Below are 20,792 nucleotides of genomic sequence, written 5' to 3'. Positions count from 1 at the left end.
ATTTATTTTTTATGATTTTTTTTCAGTTGGTTTTTAAGTCACCTTTTTTTCCTGTAAAAGTATTGCAATTAACAGACCTCAAACTGAAAACCGCTGACGTCACAATTAAATAGAACAATAGAAATAAAATAAAAAGGCGTTAGGACAGCAGCGTTCCTCGCTCACTGAACCGTTTCTTCTTGTAATAAACAACAACAACAACAACAAAAAAAGTTTGTAGTCCACAATAGGTCATACAGTCCTGGGATGGGATCTCGCTCAAGGCCGATGGAGAACGTTGCTGTGGATTGGCGGGAAAATCCAGATCCTTGTAACGGAACGCTGAAGTCTCTCACCCACACAAGTTTTCAGTCACTCGCTCGCGGATCCGTGTTTCTGGAGAGAAGCCTAGGAACCAGACTGCTATGCAGAGGAAAATGACAACGTGAACATGCAGTAAGGATCAGCTATGGGCTGGATTTTCCTCATTTGATGCTCTTTTATATACCACACAACTCAATTATGCGCATAAAAACAACAGAATGTTAACCGATAAAGCCTCACCCTGAGCTATTTGATATGAACCACGTGACTAAACCTTCTCCCGGGTCGGAGAAAAGGCCGTGTGGGAGTCCAGAAATCGACAATCCGTTCCGTTTCGTTGCAATGACATTATTATTCTGCGTGGTTATTACACAACAGCTAGCAGTCACAAAATCAATAAATAAAATGACAAGCGCTGGCATTTATAATTTTCTCTGGAAGTTACAAAAGCAGCAGCTAGTTATCCTTTATATAGGCTAACTGCCTTAGAATCAGAATATTTGTTTCATCACATAACAGAGTTGCATTTACTGTATAGGAAAAAAATATATATATAAGTCTTTTTGTATTTCTGTGACCGTATAATGTAGCATTTCTCTTTGCTCTGTTATACAAAAAAGACAAAGCACAATTGAAGGCATTCACAAAACTTGATGCCACCATGTTAAAGTTTTCTTTTTAATATTATCTATACATTATATTACAGTATTAACAATGCTTTCTTGTGGTTTTCTACCCATTGGGTAGGATATGTGCATAATATATTCAAGTTATATACAGCACCGTACAAATAAACAGAGTCCGACTACTGAAAGAAGCACCTTAGGAAGTGAGGCACAACAAAGGTGGGGACTTTTGAGTGCAAGTGGGTTTCTATGTCTGCTTAAACATGACTGTTAGGCACCGGATATGCTCATGTAAATAGTAACATGCAAACCTCTCGGCTGCAAATGGAAAAAAATACATTTGGGTTCTTTTCCTAGCACGACTATGACAGTGGAAAAGCGCTAAAGTTAGCGAAGGAAACCAAAACAGAGCATGAATATCTATGTCTCGGTTGGTACGCAAATAGAAAGTAATGGGGAAGGCCTACATAACGAACGGACAACAGCAGCAGCGGTAGCAGCGCATAGCAGCAGCAGCAATACAGTACGAACTCAAACTGCGTGGTCAGAATGAGTGACGGGAAGCCAAGCCAAGCTTTCAGAGCCAAAGCGGATGGGCGATAGGAGAGTCTTGCTATTTAAGGGGAAAAAAAGATCATATAAAAGTCTATTTTAGTGGGGGGGAGTGGCGTTCCCTCCCATTTTGACTAAATGTCCTCTCAAACTAGTAACTTTAATAAATAGCTAGTTAATAAATAGGTTTTCTCTGGGACTTTCTAGGGAAGGCCAAAGACTGATGTTTTATAAAGCTCAGGGGTGGTGAAAAACACAATCTGCATGTCTGAAAGCATTCCAAACGTGTGCCATGTGATTGAATACGACTTCAAATGAAGAAAGAAAAAAAAACACAGGGATGTACCTTGTTATGATTGGTACACGATTCGTTTGTGATAAAACTGATGAAAAATAAAAGATAGAAGTGTGTTCCTGTTGCCTCGGAATAAAACAGCATTCCAGGAGAGATAAAATATGAGATCCATATACGATCGTGAACTTAAGTATAGTATTGATAACTGGGAAAAAAACTATATGCATGCTTTTTTTTGTGTGAAAACAAATTGAGATATGACACACTCATTGAGAAGGAGACAGGATGTGCATAAGACTACAGTTCCCATGATGCCCTTGCACTTGGACCCCATGACAATGCTGAAGTGACGTAAGTTTAAAGTGCTACTTGACAGGATGAAAGTGGCGTGCGTGTCGGGACTTCCATCTGCAGATATCCATGCCAGTATCTCTCACTTGGTCGGTGGAAAAAGTGATCTGGAATCTGAACGACTTGTTAAACCCCCTCTTTTTTTAAAATAAGTGCCATGATGCAGTTCAGGTGTGGAGATCTTAGGCTGGATCAGAGTTCTACTTGTCCATTTCAGGAAAACGAGAAACGCAAAACATGAAAATGAAGGAAAAAAATACCAGGAACCATGTGGATTGACGTATGAAAAGAAACTAAGGGTAGGCGTTTCTAAAGAATAAGTGCAACATAAAGACTTTTTGTTGTTGTTGTTGTTGTTGTGAGTCACATCCCCAAGATTTAAGATTTTTTCATGGCACTCAATTTGGATTTTGATTAGTTGAGAACAGTTTTTGTGCACGAGTCCTGGAAATGCACAAACAAATAGAAAATTTCTCAATCCTATGACCTATGTGGTCTCTCACGCAAACAATCTGTGCCAACACACGCGTTCTTTAAATACAGGAAAGCATAAAAGAACAAAGAGATTTAGCCGAGGAGCCCAAACATCCATACAAGGCCCCAAAGTTCTAGCAAAAAAAAATACAAAAAATAAACTTTGTAAGCTTGGTTCCTCAATTTTTTTGATTTAAATTGTGCAAGGGGAGTGTACTAACAGTAAAGCCACTCCCCTTCAGGTCCAGGAGGAAGTACCAGAGAGCACAGGTGATGGCACACGCTCTCTACTGCCCTCTGCAGGTGTGTCCTAGTCACATGGGTTTGTCACGCCGGCTATCCTTAACCTTGTCGAACAGGGTTGTGCTTGCGGCAGGCTGGGCGGAGCTGCTGGCTGTCCTCTGGTTGGAGGGTGGTGTGTTATTGCTGTGCTGGTGCAGGAAGGAGGCGGAGCCTGGGTAAGTCTGACCCATCACCTCGCTATAGGTGGGCGGCGGACCCTCCATGTGCGAGTTCGAGGCACTCTTGCCAGAGTTGCTGCTTGGGGGCCGCGGGCCGCCTCCGTGCACGTAAACATCTATCAGGTCGCTGTCGAAAATGGTCCGGTTGGGGGGTGCACGCACGGACGCACGGCTCAGCTCGAGCTGCTGCTCGGGGTCTCTGAGCTGCAGAGTACAGGGGCCCTTGTAGGGCGGCAGCTCCTCGCCGTCTGACAGGCAGATGGTGGGCGGCAAGTGGATGTCCTGCTGCAGGTATGGGTAGGTGGGCTGGAAGCGGCTGAATCGGTCCCTTTGCATAAATGAAGGTGGGTTGAAGCGCTCTCCGCTCCGTGGCCCATACATCACCTGAACACAGAGGAGAAAACATTCATTATACCTTTAGAAATTAACTTAAGAATAAAAAATGGAAACATGCAGCCAAACTAATTATACAATTAGTTAATTATACAATCAATATACAATATTGTTCAAATGTTTTTTTATGTATTGAAAGAAGTGTCTCAAGGCTGCATTTATTTGACCGAAAATAAAAGTAAAATTCAATATTCAATATTTAAAATTAAAAAAAAATTAAATTATTATTTTAATACATTTTAAAATGTCATTTATTGCTGTAATCAAAGCTGCATTTTCAGCATCATTACTCCATTCCTCAGTGTCACATGATCCTTCAGAAATCAGTATAATATGATGATTTGCTGCTCCGGAAACATGATTATAATTATCAATGTCGAATATTTTTGTGGATCCCATAATACAATGTTTTCTGGATACTTCAATAGAAAGTTTATGCATCCTTGCTGAATAAAAGTTACAACTTCTGAACCCAAACCTCTGAACAGTAGTGTATATTAAGTAAGCATTACATATAAGTAAATATGGCTCTTTAAGAGTTTTATGCACTGTTATATTGTTGTATATAATAAAAAGGATATCTTTGGATTTATTTAGTGTAAAGAGAGTCATTTCAGAGCATAAATAAAGAAATATAGTGATTTTCATGCTATTAGCTCTTAGCTATATTGCCTAGCCATAGACACGACACTAAAGCATAAGAGAAAGGAATAATATTTTGCAGAAAAGTTGAATATGTCATGTCAGTTAACTAACCTCAGTGGCTCCTTGTTGTGTCACCAAACTATCTGTTGGCCATGCACAGGCGTCCTATGATACAGAAAAGAAAGGCTAGTGTGAGTCATGCATTAAGAACAAGACATAAATCAATTTCATCTCATGCATTAGAGTTTTAAGTTTGAGTAGAAAAACTCAAATTCGCTTCAGGCATCTGAAAAGTTTATCTAAATGCACACTCAGTAAATATGAGAATGCATTAATATCATGCATTATTAGTTCAAGACCGCTGGTTAGTCTTGTGCAGTAGTATAAACAGTGCTTTTCTCTAAATTTATTAGCTTGTTTCTGAATTTAAGAGCTTGGGTCCTTTCATGCTCTGCATCTGTTCCTAAATCACATCTTCAACTCCTTCATATCTGTTTATGACTCTCTTGTTCTGGGAACTGCAGTCTAGACGAGCATGTCTCGATCTCAACTACAGGACGTAAATCAACATAAAGAAGAACCAGGGATGTGCAGAACTACGTTTTTCCAAAATCAACTAGTCTGTGGGTTACCTAAATGACTAGTTAGACTTCTGTATGAATAGGTTGGTTTAGTGTCAAGCCCACTATCAGACATGTTTCTTAATGACTCTAACCTTTTATAGCACAACATTTTCATAGTCCACACAGAAAACGGAGACCTAGGGATTATTATGCACTATAAACAACATTAAAGGCACAAGTCAACCTCACTAAAATGGACCATACTGACCCATCTCTAGTAACTAACTGCATAATGCATTTGTGCAGGTGTGCCGACACAATGACCCTGAAGCTGGCCTATATGAACACGGTCACAAAGTCACACACTTGGGGATCAAACAAAAGAACAGGAACTCTACACCCACTCAGTGTGCACACAGACAGGACACACATGGTGACTGGAGAATCAAACGAACACCCACTCAGAATTAAACACACACACACACACACACACACTCTTACCGGCTGCATCCCCTCCTCTTGTTGACGGGCCTGGCTGTGGCGTGTGAGGAAGGCCCAGGCCGACAGCCGATAGTGATTCAGCAAACAGATGATAACAACTACCATTACAGTCATCACCACAATTATGATTATTATCTGAACAAACTCCAGTTCAGCTGCAAGACAAGAAAACAGAGAGAAAATCATTAGCATATTTCACACATTCGCAGAGAGCTGCAGAAGTTACAACATTTTAATATTTTTATCTATTTTCCCTGTGCAAAACTCACTGCAAGGGTTTTTTATTGCTTGTTTTATTATCCGCCAGTTGAAAATCATAAGCTTGATTGCTTAAAAAGATTAATACCACATCTAACCACAAAAAATGCACATTTTAGCAGATATCGTTCAGGTTTGCAGCATGAACAGTTCAAGACAGCATTAAGCATTCACTTTTAAAAATTGAGATTGCTGTTAATGATTTATGAGCTTTCAGGAACATCAGAGAGGAGGTGTTAAGCTAGACAGTTGCTAATGAATACAAGTAATGGGCAAGCCCATCATGTTCTTAGTACTTACCACCAGGGGGCAGTAACATGAACACAGCTGGGAGTATTGAGATTGACAGAACAAAATCATCAGACCAATCCACAAAAATGTGATAACATGACATTTCAAATGGCATTTCTGACCTAGATCAAGTTAAAGAATGGAGACAAAAGAGAAACTAGAGAGTTTTGGGGTCATTTCTATTATTAACGTGAGCACTGTCCACATGAGTAGCACAGCTCAATATGTCTGCTAGGCCACAGCTCTGATTTCATAAACTGATTATGTCATAGGCAGACCTCACTCAATCAAAGGAAGGAATACATTTTTTATGTTAATACTTCCATACTGAGAATCCTTTGAAAGGAAATGACTGAGTGAACATGACAGTCTATTTATCATTGTTTTAGTGATTCTTCTCCAGCAATAGTGAAAAAACGATCAGACAAGTTGTTCCAAACAGGGTAGACCTCTCTTTTAACCCTTGAACACACAGTTGGGCCCAGTGGAAACCTACTCGTTCTCCAGTCACATGAAAACCCTGTAGAAATATGCCACACGTAAATTCAGAGATATCTTTTTATCCCTGCTGCCCACTGATGGAGTAACCCAGACAATTCCATCTGACACGTGAAGGTTTATTATGAGACAATGGAAAAACTGCTGCAAAGCTATGAAAACTGAAGTAAACACCATCAGCTGTCTAACACAATCTACACTGATGTTAAGGGTAATTGTCAAACATACGGCTATGACATCAGCAACACACAGTGGACTTTGTTTTACGCAGGAAAAAAGATCTGATTTAAATGGGTGCTTTGATGGTCTTTTCCCGAAGCTACAAATTCAAATCCATCCTCTTTAAAGTCCATATGCATGTTATATATCTTATTGTGAACATTTCATTTTATTTATAATTTTTTTTTATGAACTCCTAGAGTTTGACTAAAATTTCATAATGGAATCTTCTGGTGAAAACTTCTCTTTGGTAATGTATGCTGGACTTCTCCCATCATTCATTCCACTTTATCCGGCCCCTGCAAGTGTAAGTAGGTGCTCTGCGGGTAAACCTCACTCCCCTGATCTCAAGGCACGCATTAGCTTCTGACGCTAGTGGCTGCAATCATTTAGCCTCCTTGTTAGTGTGTCCACCTCCCATGACAGAAACCCGGGTTCAAGATCCACTCAGAACAAGAATGAGGTGTGGCGGTGAGGACCTGGAAGAGTGGGGTTACATTGGTCCCGTGACCCGGATGGGAGTGAGGTTTAGGGTGGTGAGTGTGACGGGGACTAGCGAGTAGGTGCTGTGCAGGTAAACTTCACTCCACTGATCTCCAGAGAGGCACTAGTGGCTACAGTCATTTAGCCTCCTTGTTAGTGCATCCGCCTTCCATGCTGGAGACCCAAGTTCTAGACCCACTCGGAACAAGAACAAGGTGTGGCAGTGAGGACCTGGAAGAGAGGGGTTACACAAGCTTATCTGCCTCCACTTTTGAGTGCAACGTCCACCTCTCTCAATCCAATCACCATCCGATGCATTAAACCAAGTCCTCGCTCTGCATTGTTTTTCTTTTATGATAATCCTTCAGACTTGGATAAACAATACAATAAAGAAGAAATTATCTATCACTTCTTCCAGTAGTTCCTCATTGTGACTTTAGAGTAAAGTTAATCAATCACCCTCAATAACCGACTTTCCAGTTGACTAGTCAACCATCATTACTCATCTCTACTGAAAACCAGTTTTGTCAAGTTAGTAGTTTATTTAGGTGAGCCATCTCAAACTTTAGTTTCTGACCTTTCCATCATGGCCACTTTCTCTCTACAAGAACAAGGCTGTACCCAGGATGCAGTTGGGCCATGTAGTGACACTGTTAAATAAGCTGCGATGGTGCTGGCTCTTTGCCACGGCTCCACCAGAGAGAGTGCTTGCAAGACAAGGCCCCATCTGTTGAGGGCTTGGAGGAGAGAACCAGAGACCAGACACATCCCAGGAGTTAACCCAGCACAGGAGATAAAATGGCCCTAACAGGATTACAGCCTGGATCAACTCCAAGAGACAGACAACTGGTGGTAGATTGAGGGGGATGGGGTGAGGTGAACATGTAACTGACACATCTCAACCTCCGAGACACTAGGTTTGTAATCTCAGCCAACCTAGAGTACCGGGCACTGCTCTAGCACCATTCCTTCATCCAGGACTGTCCATTGCTGCATTAACACACTGTAACAGTTTTCTCTAAGCTGCCAGGCTAATCTTATCAGAGCATCATTACTCTGTCCTCCTTAAAAATGATCTGTTCTGACCCAAACAACCCAAACAAGAGATGATGGCATCTAATGCGGTAAAAATTTACTGTAGTCAGTAGGGTTTTGTTGATAGACGATAGTATTGTGTATCGACGATAGTCAGAGTTATCGTCTGTGGCTGATGCCTTTGATGATATCACAATGACTTTTATTAATATTATTAGGCTATATTATATAATACTATCTAATTAATATTAAGTTTTTTTTGTTCCATTATATTTATTTTTCGTTGTTTTTACAGTGTGGCATGTTATAACCAATCACACACAATTCTGTCGAGCTATGAATGCGATGGCCAATCAGAGGAGTTCAGATGAATCAACACAGTAACACCAAAGTTTTGTTGTCGAGTGCACGCTCACTGACTGAATTAGTAACTTACAGTGTATTGATTAAATTGTGATCATGTCAAATACACATTCTGTCATATGAAAAGTATTTTATGACATGATAACTAAATGCTTCTTTACTAAAAAGATCAAATGTGTATCTGCTGTTAGCTTTACTCTGGTTCACTGGTGGAGTTGGTTGACTCTCCGGCTATGAAACTAAGTAAATAATAAAACAAATTAGCATGATAATATTGTGTAACGCAATCCCCCAGCTGCAATAGGACGAATTGACTATGGAGCATATCGCACAACACTAGTAGTCAGGCTGGGCTTGAATGAAAAGGTTGTACGGTCTTGTCTAATTTTCAATGACACCTTTTTAATGTTTTGACAGCTAAACAATCAACATCTTTCTTTCACAGCTTTAATTTGTCAATTTAAATATGCTCCCGAAGCTTACGAGGATACATTAAAAGTGTATCGGGTGTATCTGGTCTTGATAAGTTTTAGTTAAATTAGATACTACTCAGATACCAATGAAACTGAATTCAATGTGACTTTATTGTGAGTCATCAGCTATTTTATCACTACGCTAACACCGCAAGTTACATAAACTGTTAATCCCTATATAAAATCATATTCCTTGAGCCTCGTTTAAACTTCCCAGTGCTAATCGGCGGGCTCGCCTCAAGTCAGACGTGACGGCATTTCTGGAAGATCTGTTAATGTATTATGATTACAGACACAAACCCCAGAGAGAGCAGACACAACAAACAGTCGTCAGCCTGTTTGCGACAGGGCAGAAATGTAAACAGGCTGCGATAATGTGGCAACAACTGCACAACAGCGAGGGAGAGAGGCAGCTGGGCTAATTCGGGTTAGCCTTATGTGGACTCTCTGAGATCAGACAGCTCAATCCTCTTACTGCTACGTATGCTGCTCGGTTGTGTTGTTAGCTAAGAGGAGATATGCGCTAACACCTGTCACAGAGCCTCTAACAGGTTCTTAGGTGAACTGGGTGCGTTGTTGTTTAAGCAGTCGTCACCTCGTCTCCGAGGTCGGAAAGCCCTGGCTGCACACAAGTGTGCTAGAAGTGCGGTGCAACTCTCTTCTGCGAAGACCATTCTGTTACTGAGCTGAAGGAAATGGAGGAGGCATTACATAAGCCTATCCGAAACTCCCCCCCCTCTCTCTCTCACTCTCTTTTTTATACTGTGCTCACAAGCTGCAAAGACAACCATGTCTGGCCTCCAGATCTATATTTCATGAAGCCATTTCCTGTTTCCTCCTCTCCACAGTTTCATAACAGAAGGAAAACAGCTGTGCTCTCATGATCTGGGAGGAAAGAAACGGAGCGGGTGGAGGAGGAGGAGGGGGAGAGAGGCTTGAGAATGGGGACTGCTGCTCACTGCCAGCCATCTGTGCTCCGTCTCCAAATGTCTCTCCGGTACAGTACTATTCTCATGGAGTCAGGCACAGTATGTGGAGATCATGTCATGAGAGATCCAACAGTTGAACTCACAGCAGTGAGGGAAACTTCTTAGAATGGGCTTTGAATTCATACCAAAGCACACATTACACAACAAATTTCCAGGGAAAGAGTGTGTGTGCAGTGAACGACTAATTTCCAAGTGACTTCATCGGCATGGCAAGACAGCGGGGACGAGAGAAAAACATTGAAAGTTTCCTTGCCTCCTCTTTAGTCTGGGCCAGCTTGTGTTTCAGGGATTACGAAACCACACTAAAAGCAAGCAATCCCCAGTAGATTCCATGCACAAACCCACAACTGAACATGCAGCCACCCATGTTGGCATTCATGACTGCAGGTTGTACTGGTAACTGCAGAGATGGACATATCCAGTCATAATACCACTGCTTCATCAAGCACAAGCCTTAATCTAGTTAACCATCCATTCACCCATGTCACTGCACGCACCAGACAACAAAGGCATTATGGGAACTTGAGAGGGGCGCATTGCCCCCTCCTCCTGTGTTATCGGAGTTGTCCCATCAGAATGCCAGACAAAAGGAAAGGGCACAAGCCAGACGCCCATGTGGGATGGAGACTTGTGAGATGGCAGGTTTCACCCAGAAATGCAATCATATGGTAAGACTGAAGCATGTCTCAACTGCTGCAGTAAATGCCCCTTTCTGAAACATTCCCTAGTAACATGCTATGAATCACTTTATGAGAGACTGTGGAATGGGCAAAATAATGAAAGAAAGAAAGAAATGTCTGCAGAAGGTATTTGACCGAAGTAGTGCTATTTTAGTAAATATTTGCAGGCTACAACTGTGTGGGACTTACTTTATCCAGAAAGGACAGAAAAGAAAGAAAGAGGCAACTAAGCATTTTGGAATTTTCTCGTTCTTCAGTTTTGGGGAAACTGAGAGAAAGGGGAGGGTGAGCTTGTGAAGTCTTTCAACAGAGCAGCCCTTTCTGGTGTGACAGACATTTTCCATTCACACACAAGGTGTATGAAAAAACGCAAAGAGGTGGAGTGCAAGAGAGACAGAGAGTATGTGGGAGACAGAGGAAAAGAAAGATAGAAAGTGAGGACACTTGAATAAACTGAGTTTCATGGAACAAATGAGATCAGAGAACAACTCAAAGATGGCCCAAATCTTAGTATCAAAGTACTTGTGGCACACCATATTCAATCACTATAAAAAGTGCCGTAAAAATGAACTGTGCTATCTAACACATTGCCTTTCATTGTGGGAGAGATACCAGGAAGTGCAATGGCAGAACTAGGGTGCATTTAATCGTGCCAGTGGCAAGAGCTATTCGTCTGTGCCTCTCTGGCAAAGCGGCACTGTCACCTAAGCAGGGCGCAAGCCACTGACCTCGCTCTCTAATCTGAGATAAAGCGCTTGAGATGCCCCAAACGGGCGCCAGACACGTCTAGACTCCCCATGCCATAACACCCACTTTTCTTTAATTATTTAACCTGCCAGAAAGACTGTACAAGATAAGCTCTGCCTGGGCCCAGACGCCACCTGCTACAGAGTCCCCCTACTCCCACCCCCAACCTACAGCTCATCTCATCCCACCGGTGACACCTACTTACTGCAAATATTGTTTTACACCCCTCTCCTCCTCTTCTTCCATTTGACACCCCCTTCTCTTCCTCCTCCACCTCTCACTACCGTTCGCCCAGGCGGATTGAGTCATATCCCCTTGAAACAGGACCCAGCCCTGGATTTAGTTCTTCATCAAATAGATTTTGGTACATGATGTTCTTTCTGTAGTTCTGACAGCATGACAGAGCTCTTTAAAAGCACTCTACAGTGGAACAGCATGTGTGCTGACAATGTACAATAAACATAGTGTAAACTAATAAAAGAAGATATGCATCATATGTAGCTTTCATCCTCACAATCACATTTTCACCCTCATAATCAATGTTTTTCTACAGTGAGGCTATTCCTCACTGGTGGTCTTTGTCCACAGGGAAGTCTTGAGAGCAGACATGTGGGGACCTCACACAGAGGCATGCTGGGATACTAAACACTTGGCTCAGACCAATTCCTGTTAATCCACATACTGAAAGATTTTTACCACCTATTGTAAAAAGATAAATGATGGAGGGTCATACACAGCTGTTCCAAATCTCTGTGAATGCAGGGTTTTTGGATTTATGCATTGAAACTTGTGCAAAACCAACTGTACTTCAATAGTTTGTGTATTTCTGAGTATTTCATTATGAAAAACAACTTGAAAGAGAACTGATTGGATTGTTAAAATTGAGCATCAATACCAGAATGGACAGACCATGTTGTAAACTTTATTACATTAACATTAACTGGCATTAAATTACTTTTGAAAGGTTGCACTGCCTACAAAAGCTGCCTAAAATATAAATGGCTAAATGCTTAATATTAACGAATAGCTTACAAGACCTAGGTGACGTCAAACTAAAATTTAAGTAATTTCAGAGGTGAAAGATTAACATTTGTTTTCCATTAACATGCACTGACATGCACAACAACACCAGGAAAATTGATTAAGGTAAGCTATAGAATTTAAATTGATTAACATGCAGCAGAGCAGGGAACACAAGCAGAAAAACACAAATATGTTTAACTGGCTGTGTATTTTGAACTGCACTGGCATCAGTGAGCCAAACCCTCATTTTTGGATCAAAAGATTAAATTTCCATAGTTACCCTCATTTTAAAAGTTCCATTTTCCTCCATTTTGTTTATCTGCACTGCACTGAACAACATAAATGATTAGAGAGCAAATGGCTCGTTGGCTCTTACAACAGAAAAAAGTGTCATGGTGCAAATAGCTCTCAAACATTCATGTCTCACGCTGCCAAGCCCCAGACAAAGTCTATGGTATCCCTCTGTGATAATTTCCATTATCTCTTTGGAAAAGTAAAGAAAGAACGCTAAGCCTTGATAGCTTTAGTCCTGGCAGAAGAACATCTTCTAAACATAGCACTGGGAGACTCGGAGAATAACTGCGAACATCAAGTCAACAACATGATGATTATGACAGGGTTCAGCATGTGACTTCACTGACTGCTGTAATATGAGATGTGAAGGTAAGAGCCCATCCTATCTGAACACTGACTCACTACATTAACACACAAACAACCCCTCGGCCTCCACGCGCTCCCTGAGGATCACACTACCTCCAGTGCATCATCTCCTACGCAGCTGACACTGCCGTTCACGCAGAGAGAATGAGTGGTTGACGAACGGGACCAAAAAAGAACTGGAAACAAAAAAAGTACGACAGAATAAAACGTGCTAGAAATGTCCTTCTTGATCACAGAATGGACAGTTCTGGTCCTGGAGGCTGATTGGTTAATACAGCATTCCAGCTGTGATAAAATACCCCGTATAGTAACAACTATGATCTATATCACTCTATCCATATACACTGCACCCCTACCAAAGATGCCAACTGTTAACCTTAATTTACACGTCAGCGAAAAACACTATATTTTTCAAAAGCAATAAGACACAACATCTAATATAATACAGGCAGCATCATATATGTCTAACAGTCTCGTGTGATTGAGGTGCTTGTAATGTTTTAAGCACAATTCTGATTCCCACCCTTCAAAAAAACTGTTTCAATAAAATGCATATAGTTAGATAATACAAATGACAAGGGCAATTTAAGAGGTTTTTTTTTCCAGACAGGCCAACTGCTGACAATCTTAATAAAATAATGCTCCCCCATTCTCTCAGTTTGGGGTCATGTGCAGACAGGGGTGACTGACATAATCAGATCCCCGACAGACTTTCAAATGAGGGTCAGGACACATCCCTCCCCCAATTTCAGTCACCAGAAACACAACAAAGCTATTATGTGATGAGGGTTTAATGTTGCTATGTTTGTATATAATAAACTCTAAAAAAAAATAATACACTATAATGCTACAATGCATTATTCAATGGTTTGTGCAAGTACAATTGGGAATATTACAATGATTGAAATGCATGATTTATTTGGCCATTAAAGTTCGAAAGCTTGGCTTCACAATCCCTCTCTGCATTAAACTGAAGTAGTAAAAAAAAGAAAAGTTAAGTAAAAAAAAAAATTGATTCAATGATTTGTGCATCACTTAAAAATGTCTGCATATTGTTATATTAAGGCATATTAACAAAAGATAATTTTGTAAAAAAAAAAATGTGGAAAAGATGCCTTTATTTTTATTACGCTTTTACCTACTGTGTTAAATATTTGCATTGTGAAATATATCACGACACAGAAAATTACACAAATCCAAACATCAATGTTTGCTGTGAAATATAAACCTAAAATATTCAAATTATTGCTAAAATAATTCTTTACGTTTTGACGGTTCTTTTTCTAGTAATTGCCAATGCAGAACAGATTGTTTTTGTATTTAAATCAGGCAGCCTGCACTCCACGAGGACGAGCACCATGAATGAGAAGCTAAGGGTTAAGGCAGAGACCTTCTGACCTTTCAACCCTGAGAAGAGGGGATAGGAGAGCTGCTGTCTGGGAGCAGGACCCAGTGCATGCATGCCTGATGAGAGGGGAAGGGTGTGAGACACACAGTCTGATAGCATCACGTCTGATCTGATTCTGTTGCGTCTGCTGTCTGCTCGGCTGTCTCTTTTGCACCGAGCACCAATGCACCATTTTACAACAACAACAAAAAAGGCAGCGGAAGGGAGGCCAGACGCTGTGTGTGTTATGCGCACAAATTGTTTACATTCCTGGGTAAACGCTAAACAGCAACACTGCTTTAGATAGGGTCTGCGTTCTTCCACGACTGCTCTGAAAACCACACGCAGGATTTTTTAAATCCAACATCTATGCTTTAAAAATATGCTTTTCTTCTATAAACTTTCTTTTGTTATATGTTCTGTTTTTGCATTCAGACAATTACAGGATATTGGCTTTACAACTAACCACACACACACACACACACACACACACACACACCAAAAAAAAAAATATAATAATAAAATAAGTCCTTAACACGTGCATCTAAAACGCTTTGCATTTTTGTACTTAATGCTCTACTTCAGTTTTATTTTTTTAACCTTTAACTTCAAACTTGCATTTAAACCTGATCTAAAACCTATTTTCGAAACGTCTTGTTAGATCAATATTTATTCTGACCAGCAAAAGCCAATACATTTACTAATATTTGGCCATTCTGACCAATAACCAAAACAAATGTTAGTTTTTAAATCTAAGTTAAATAAACTTAAAATATACACTAGCTTTAAAAGTTATGCACACAGAGGCTGCACTAATTTAATCAGAAATTCAGCAAAAATATAGAGATATAACAACAACAACAACAACAACAAAAAAACAATGAAACACAATTTATCTAGTCATTTTTGTTTATTAGTAGGTCAGCAGCAAAGACATAAATACATTTGTGTTATTTAACATTTCATTATCGCAGGTTTGCATCATATTCTGAGTTTGCGTTTTAATTAATTTTGATGAATACTAAATCTTTTTTTTTTTTTGTGAGTGGGATAAATTAATGCACATTCACATTTAATCTAGAACTACAGTATCATTTTCACACAGCACCTCTGTACTCTGATTTCTCCCAGTATGGGGACAGGAGACCTGTCAGTCAATAAATGGGAAAACCTTTGAAAAAGTAAAAAAAGATATTTTCCTGTAAATGAAAAAGTAATGCGCTACTTTACTAGTTACTTGAAAAAAGTAATCTAAATACGTAACTCGTATGCGTTACCCCTAACACTGATTGTAATATATTTCGAAATATAATTTATTTCTGTGATCAAAGCTGAATTAACAGCATCATTACTCCAGTCTTCAGACTGGATTTTGAGAAAATAGTGTATTATTTAAATTTCTTTAATTTTAATTTCTCATCACTCTCTTGAAATTATATTAGCTACTGAAAAACCTGTATCAGAAGGTGATCAGAAGATGCCTTTATATACAAAATAGATTTATTAATCACTAAAATATATATAACACTGAACAACACACTACAACTCCCACTGCGTTGTGTGACTGCCTAAAGGAAACGACATTAGACACAAGTCTGGACCTCTGGTTACACAAAAGCCTAACAGAGGCGAGAGATGTGCACCCTTAAACCCTATCCATTACCCCCCGTCAGACAGCATGAATACATACATGGGTCTGTCCACATACGACTCTGCCAGACACGTACAAAACACACTACACTCCCTCCCCGCAGGGCTGGCCGAGCCCCCAGCATGACTACCAATCTCCTCTGAGCCCAGTCCCCGGGGCCCGTGGAGAGTCCCAGAGGGTGGGAGGGGGGGCCAGACACAAAGGAGGGGACCATGGCCAATGTCAAGGCTGGCTGACTGCTGTGGGAGAGGCTCAGCTGCTGCTGTCAGAGGGCAAAGCTCATCGCTGGCAGGAGCAGAGGGTGACACCCGGAGCTGCCCCCTCTTTGCCTTCCAAAGACACCCGGAATACTGTGGAAAAACGACCCAACAACACTCACATAAACAAACAAACAGAGGCTGGGTTCGAGGCTATCCAGTCATGCTAACTCAACTACAACTATGTAGCTCAGATGTTTTCCAAAGTTTTTCCCACAGTCCCTTTAATGTTTTCATGATGTTTTCCAACAAGTTCTATTTTAGTGCAATTAAGGCAACATCACAGGGAATAATCAGTGATCAAGTGTGCTCTTAAAATGTCTAACCTGATGTCATGAGAATACTGATCTATTTTACACAGGGATGATTTCGTATAAATTCATTTGATTATTTTTAGAAAAACAAGCGTGAAGATCCACCTCAAACCTAACCTTCAGTGGGGCACAAGCAGATCACAGGAAAACATATGAAAGAGACCGTACTTCATGTAATAATAACCATGTAATTCATATGTTTAGCATAACCTTGCAAGTAAAATGTACTCCAATAAAATCATTTTTTACAGCGTTTATGTTGGTAGCTTGTTGTATAAAGTAGCTTGTCTGTAGTCCTTTGAACTTCATGTGATTATAAACAGCGTGTAGCTTGAGAAGCTACTGTTTCAAAGTATCTTCTTGCCAGTCACAAAGAGACACGTTTTTACGTTGCAGTCCAGGAGACACATTTCATTAACACAGTGTTGTTATCTTGGTGGAGTGGATCTTTGGTAAGTTTAATGATCTGACGGAAATGGAATGGTGCATTTTAGTGTGTTTCATTTTAGTACTGTTGTAAAAGATGAATCTAGTTACCCCTCAGCTGGCCGACCCTCCCCCTGTGTGCCTTAAAACCCTTTGACATGACAAGCACACACACACACACCCCTCAGAGCGAGAGCAGGCCATACAAAGATTAGCAGGAGGCGTTGACAGCTGACCTCCGGTGTGACCTCATCAAACTCGCTCACACACACACACACACACTGCTCGTGCATTAGGTGCATTAGATTATTGGATGCAGCGCTGTTATGGCCGGGTGGGCCTGTAAAGTCCAGTTTTGATGGCCCTGCCCGGGGTTACTGGGGCAGGGGTGTGACCTTGAGTCCACCCCGGAGCCACGCTGGAGAGGAAGAGCGGAAAAGAGTGTGCATATTGTACTGGACAGAGCACTAGAGCTCACCTGTTGTTTGACTGACACCTCTCTGACAAGGCAATTACTGATCCCTCCTATGTGTTCACACACTTCACACAACTGCTCTGCTCACAAACACTTACACACACATGTGAATCACGACCACACATTCTCCACAACTTCACTTAGTCAAGAGCTGGTAAAGAAATAATGAATGAAACTAAAATGCTGCACAGTTTATTTTATTTTATTTTAAGGGGTTCAAGGACGTAATGCTGAAACCATATATATATATATATATGTATATATTTTTTTCTTTTATCTGTTAAATATTTAGTAAATATACAGATAATATAATATGATTTTTTACTATAATTTAGCATGTAGTATGTCAATTCATAAATTGGAGCTTGCATGATACTAAGATGATTAAAAAATGTAAAATGTTAAAATGAAATGTTTCACAGTTTATTGGTGATCATAAACCAGTGCTGGACAAAATTAACATTTTCTTGAAAAACTTATTTTGCATGCAGTGTGTAAAATTATAAACTGGAGTTATAAGAAAAAAAAAAAAAAAATAAATAAATAAATATATATATATATATATATATATATATATATATATATATATATAGATATATATATAGATAGATAAAGTTTAACAGTACTGAACATTTGGATATTGGTATATACTTGACAAACTGTTTTTTAATACTATATTAAAATTTTCAAATCACTAGCATTCTGCATTGTATTGTCTGCTATATAAAAATATTTTTTCCAAATTGTGGAGAAAGAAAATTATTGGAATACACTTTAAAATACCACGTCAGTTTTTCTACTTCAAAATTTCAAGTTTAGTTCAATGTTTTACTTGCCATTTCATTGTGATTATTTGCTACATTTACTAGCAATTTCTAAGGGTAAATTGTTTGTACACAAAAAAATTTCAGTGTATGAAAAAAAAAAAACTATAGATGCTTACAGCCAACATGATATAAGTTCAAATAAAAACATGTCTATTGGGTATTGGCCAAATTTGGATGGCTATTCGTGCAAAAGTTAGGCTATTACCATAATTCTTTCAGTAAAAGCAATGCCAAGATATAACCTTATAAACCTAAGCTAACTGTATTAACTTTAACATCATTTTCAAACATGTTAAGTTTAGCTTTTAAACACAACAGCCTCCCACGCTAAACTTTTACCAGCACATTTCTAAAGGCAGCATCTGTAATAAATAGTTAACAACAGAGACAGAACCTCTGGCCCCGGACAATAAACACTCGACTCTTGTGTCCCGTCTCAAGCCTCACCCTATAGTCCGGGCCAAGCTTCGGCCCGCCAGTGGAAATAAAAAAGGTGCCAAATTGATGCAGTGATCAGATATTGACGAGGATGGTGTTTTTGTCCCCTACGTATTCATTACATATGAGCTGCAGCGCACTAGTGAGCCGAATGCCAGTCCAAATATCCTGTTTCTATATTCTGGTGCTCGAATTTGGCCACTGTCCCACTGGACTACACTATCCTTTCGTGTGCAGCCATTTGCAAACTAGAAAGAAAGACGCAATGCCCGTGCATTTCTTTTGCCGTGCAGCATGACTAGCAATACAACAGTGGTGCTCCACACGGCGTTCTATTAATAGCCAGGTTCTGTTTTCACTTGAAATAGCCGCATGGTGTAAGGCCTTTGTCAGAGAAGATAAGCAGCCTTTCGCTCGTAAAACCTCAGACGCAGACTGTGCCTAAAACAGCAGACAGAACAATGGCTGAGACAGGAGGGAAGGAAACTCCTAGAATCTAATAACATTCAAACACGCATGAAAATGTGTTCTAATCACCCGTTTGAAGAGAACTGAATGCTAAAGCTAATACAGCAGCGATTATACAGGCAAGGTTTGAACGCTGAGCCCTGAATGCAGACAGCACTGCAGTAGAATCTGAGCGCCAAGTCACCAGGCATTCCACTGTCTGCACGACGGCCCGTCCCGAACACCACAGCACAGACACGGAAACCCACAAATGCACTCTCACCTTCACGTCCCGACACATGCACACACACACATACAGTAGTCATACGGTTATATATATTGTGTAGGGTTGGTATGCTTTATCATTTAGGAACAAGAACAAGTAAGACACACACAGTTTGTGCCAAGACCACACAACATGCATGAGCAGGAAAATTAATCCAAATAAATAAATTGATAATAATAATAACAGTAAAAGTCAAGAATGAATATTGGTTATATTTATTAATCTCACAATCAAAAGCATGAAATTAGAAATAATATTTTAAGAAAAATAAAGTATATTTTTAGGACCATTAAATTGTGTCATTTTCATTTAAAAAAGCCTTTAATTTAGGTTGGTTTTTATGAATCAGTTACAACAATTTTTTTACAATTTTTGTATTGCAGTGTTGAGAACCCTTTACACATTTCAAAAGTGGAAGTCATCATACTTGGCTAAATTTCTATAACAACAAACAATAGCATTTACAAAAAACAACTTTACAAAGAAAGCAAACATATGTAGAGACTGATTACATCAGAAAATAAAAAGACGTCAAGTTTGCCATCACTCCCTCATCTGTTGTACTGTTGTATTAGAAACACTAGTTTTCTGTATTTAAATGGCAATGTAATATAACAAACAGCATAGAGTCATACATGTACATTTATTACAAATATATAAATAAAGTATAATCATTGTGGGTTTTTAAAAACTAAAAAAAAAAAAAACTCTTAAGTAAAACATTCTTTTGGATTTGCGGTTATGGAAAATTGATTAGGGATTGTCATAATAATTCAAAATTCCACCTGGCTAATAAACAATGCACAATTCTTAACAGTTCTTTATATTCTTTACACAAAATACAAGTTCTTCTTTTTTTCAGGGTGAAAAGTCTATCGCTTTCATGAAATCTTATTTCTCGAATCTCTCTTTTTTTTTCAAAGAACCCAAACCTTTTCCCTTTTTTCCTGATTCTCTCACTAGCCGAGGGACACTGCATATGCATCATACATCTTACAGAACAGAAATCAATTCAAGTTCATGAGCAAATGAAAAGTTTCTGGGTCAAGACATCAGTGCCGTCTACCAGGGGGCTTTGAGAAGAGGGATGATTCTTTTATATGAAGGTTTACTTTTAATAATTCATCCCATTTGCGGCAGAAATAGCCAGTGCGAGTACTGATTATGACAGGCCCTTTTGTCCTCTGTGGATTCAGAAAGCCTGGAGTCTCAGCCGGACTTGAGTAAGACAGTCTGGGCTGAAGTGGGGGAAGGGTTGACTGACTGGCTGCCCGCTCCAGACCGCAGTGAACCAATTCCCAGCAATAACGCCAGTGGAAGTACACACATCTTTAGATCTACAACAACACTTCACCCTGCAGCTTTCATGTTATAGTTACGACAACATGACACAGCTACAAG

The 20,792-nt window shown here is 39.8% G+C and overlaps 1 protein-coding gene across 4 annotated transcripts in view; it reads right to left on the bottom strand.

Annotated features, from left to right (window-relative positions):
• Positions 1-957: 957 nt before the first annotated feature.
• The window catches only part of ldlrad4a (low density lipoprotein receptor class A domain containing 4a), a 78,479-nt gene continuing 58,644 nt past the window's right edge, over positions 958-20,792 (bottom strand). For all 4 annotated transcript variants that reach the window (XM_059509996.1, XM_059509999.1, XM_059509998.1 and 1 more), the window contains 3 exons: positions 5,165-5,319; positions 4,212-4,265; positions 958-3,446 (listed from right to left, as the gene is read on the bottom strand). In XM_059509996.1, the coding sequence (XP_059365979.1) occupies positions 2,916-3,446; positions 4,212-4,265; positions 5,165-5,319 (740 nt within the window). In that variant the 3' untranslated portion in view covers positions 958-2,915. The remainder of the gene's footprint in view (positions 3,447-4,211; positions 4,266-5,164; positions 5,320-20,792) is intronic.

Source organism: Carassius carassius, chromosome 25, assembly GCF_963082965.1.
Source record: "Carassius carassius chromosome 25, fCarCar2.1, whole genome shotgun sequence".
NCBI lineage: Eukaryota > Metazoa > Chordata > Actinopteri > Cypriniformes > Cyprinidae > Carassius > Carassius carassius.
This window is presented reverse-complemented; position numbering and strand designations above follow the sequence as displayed.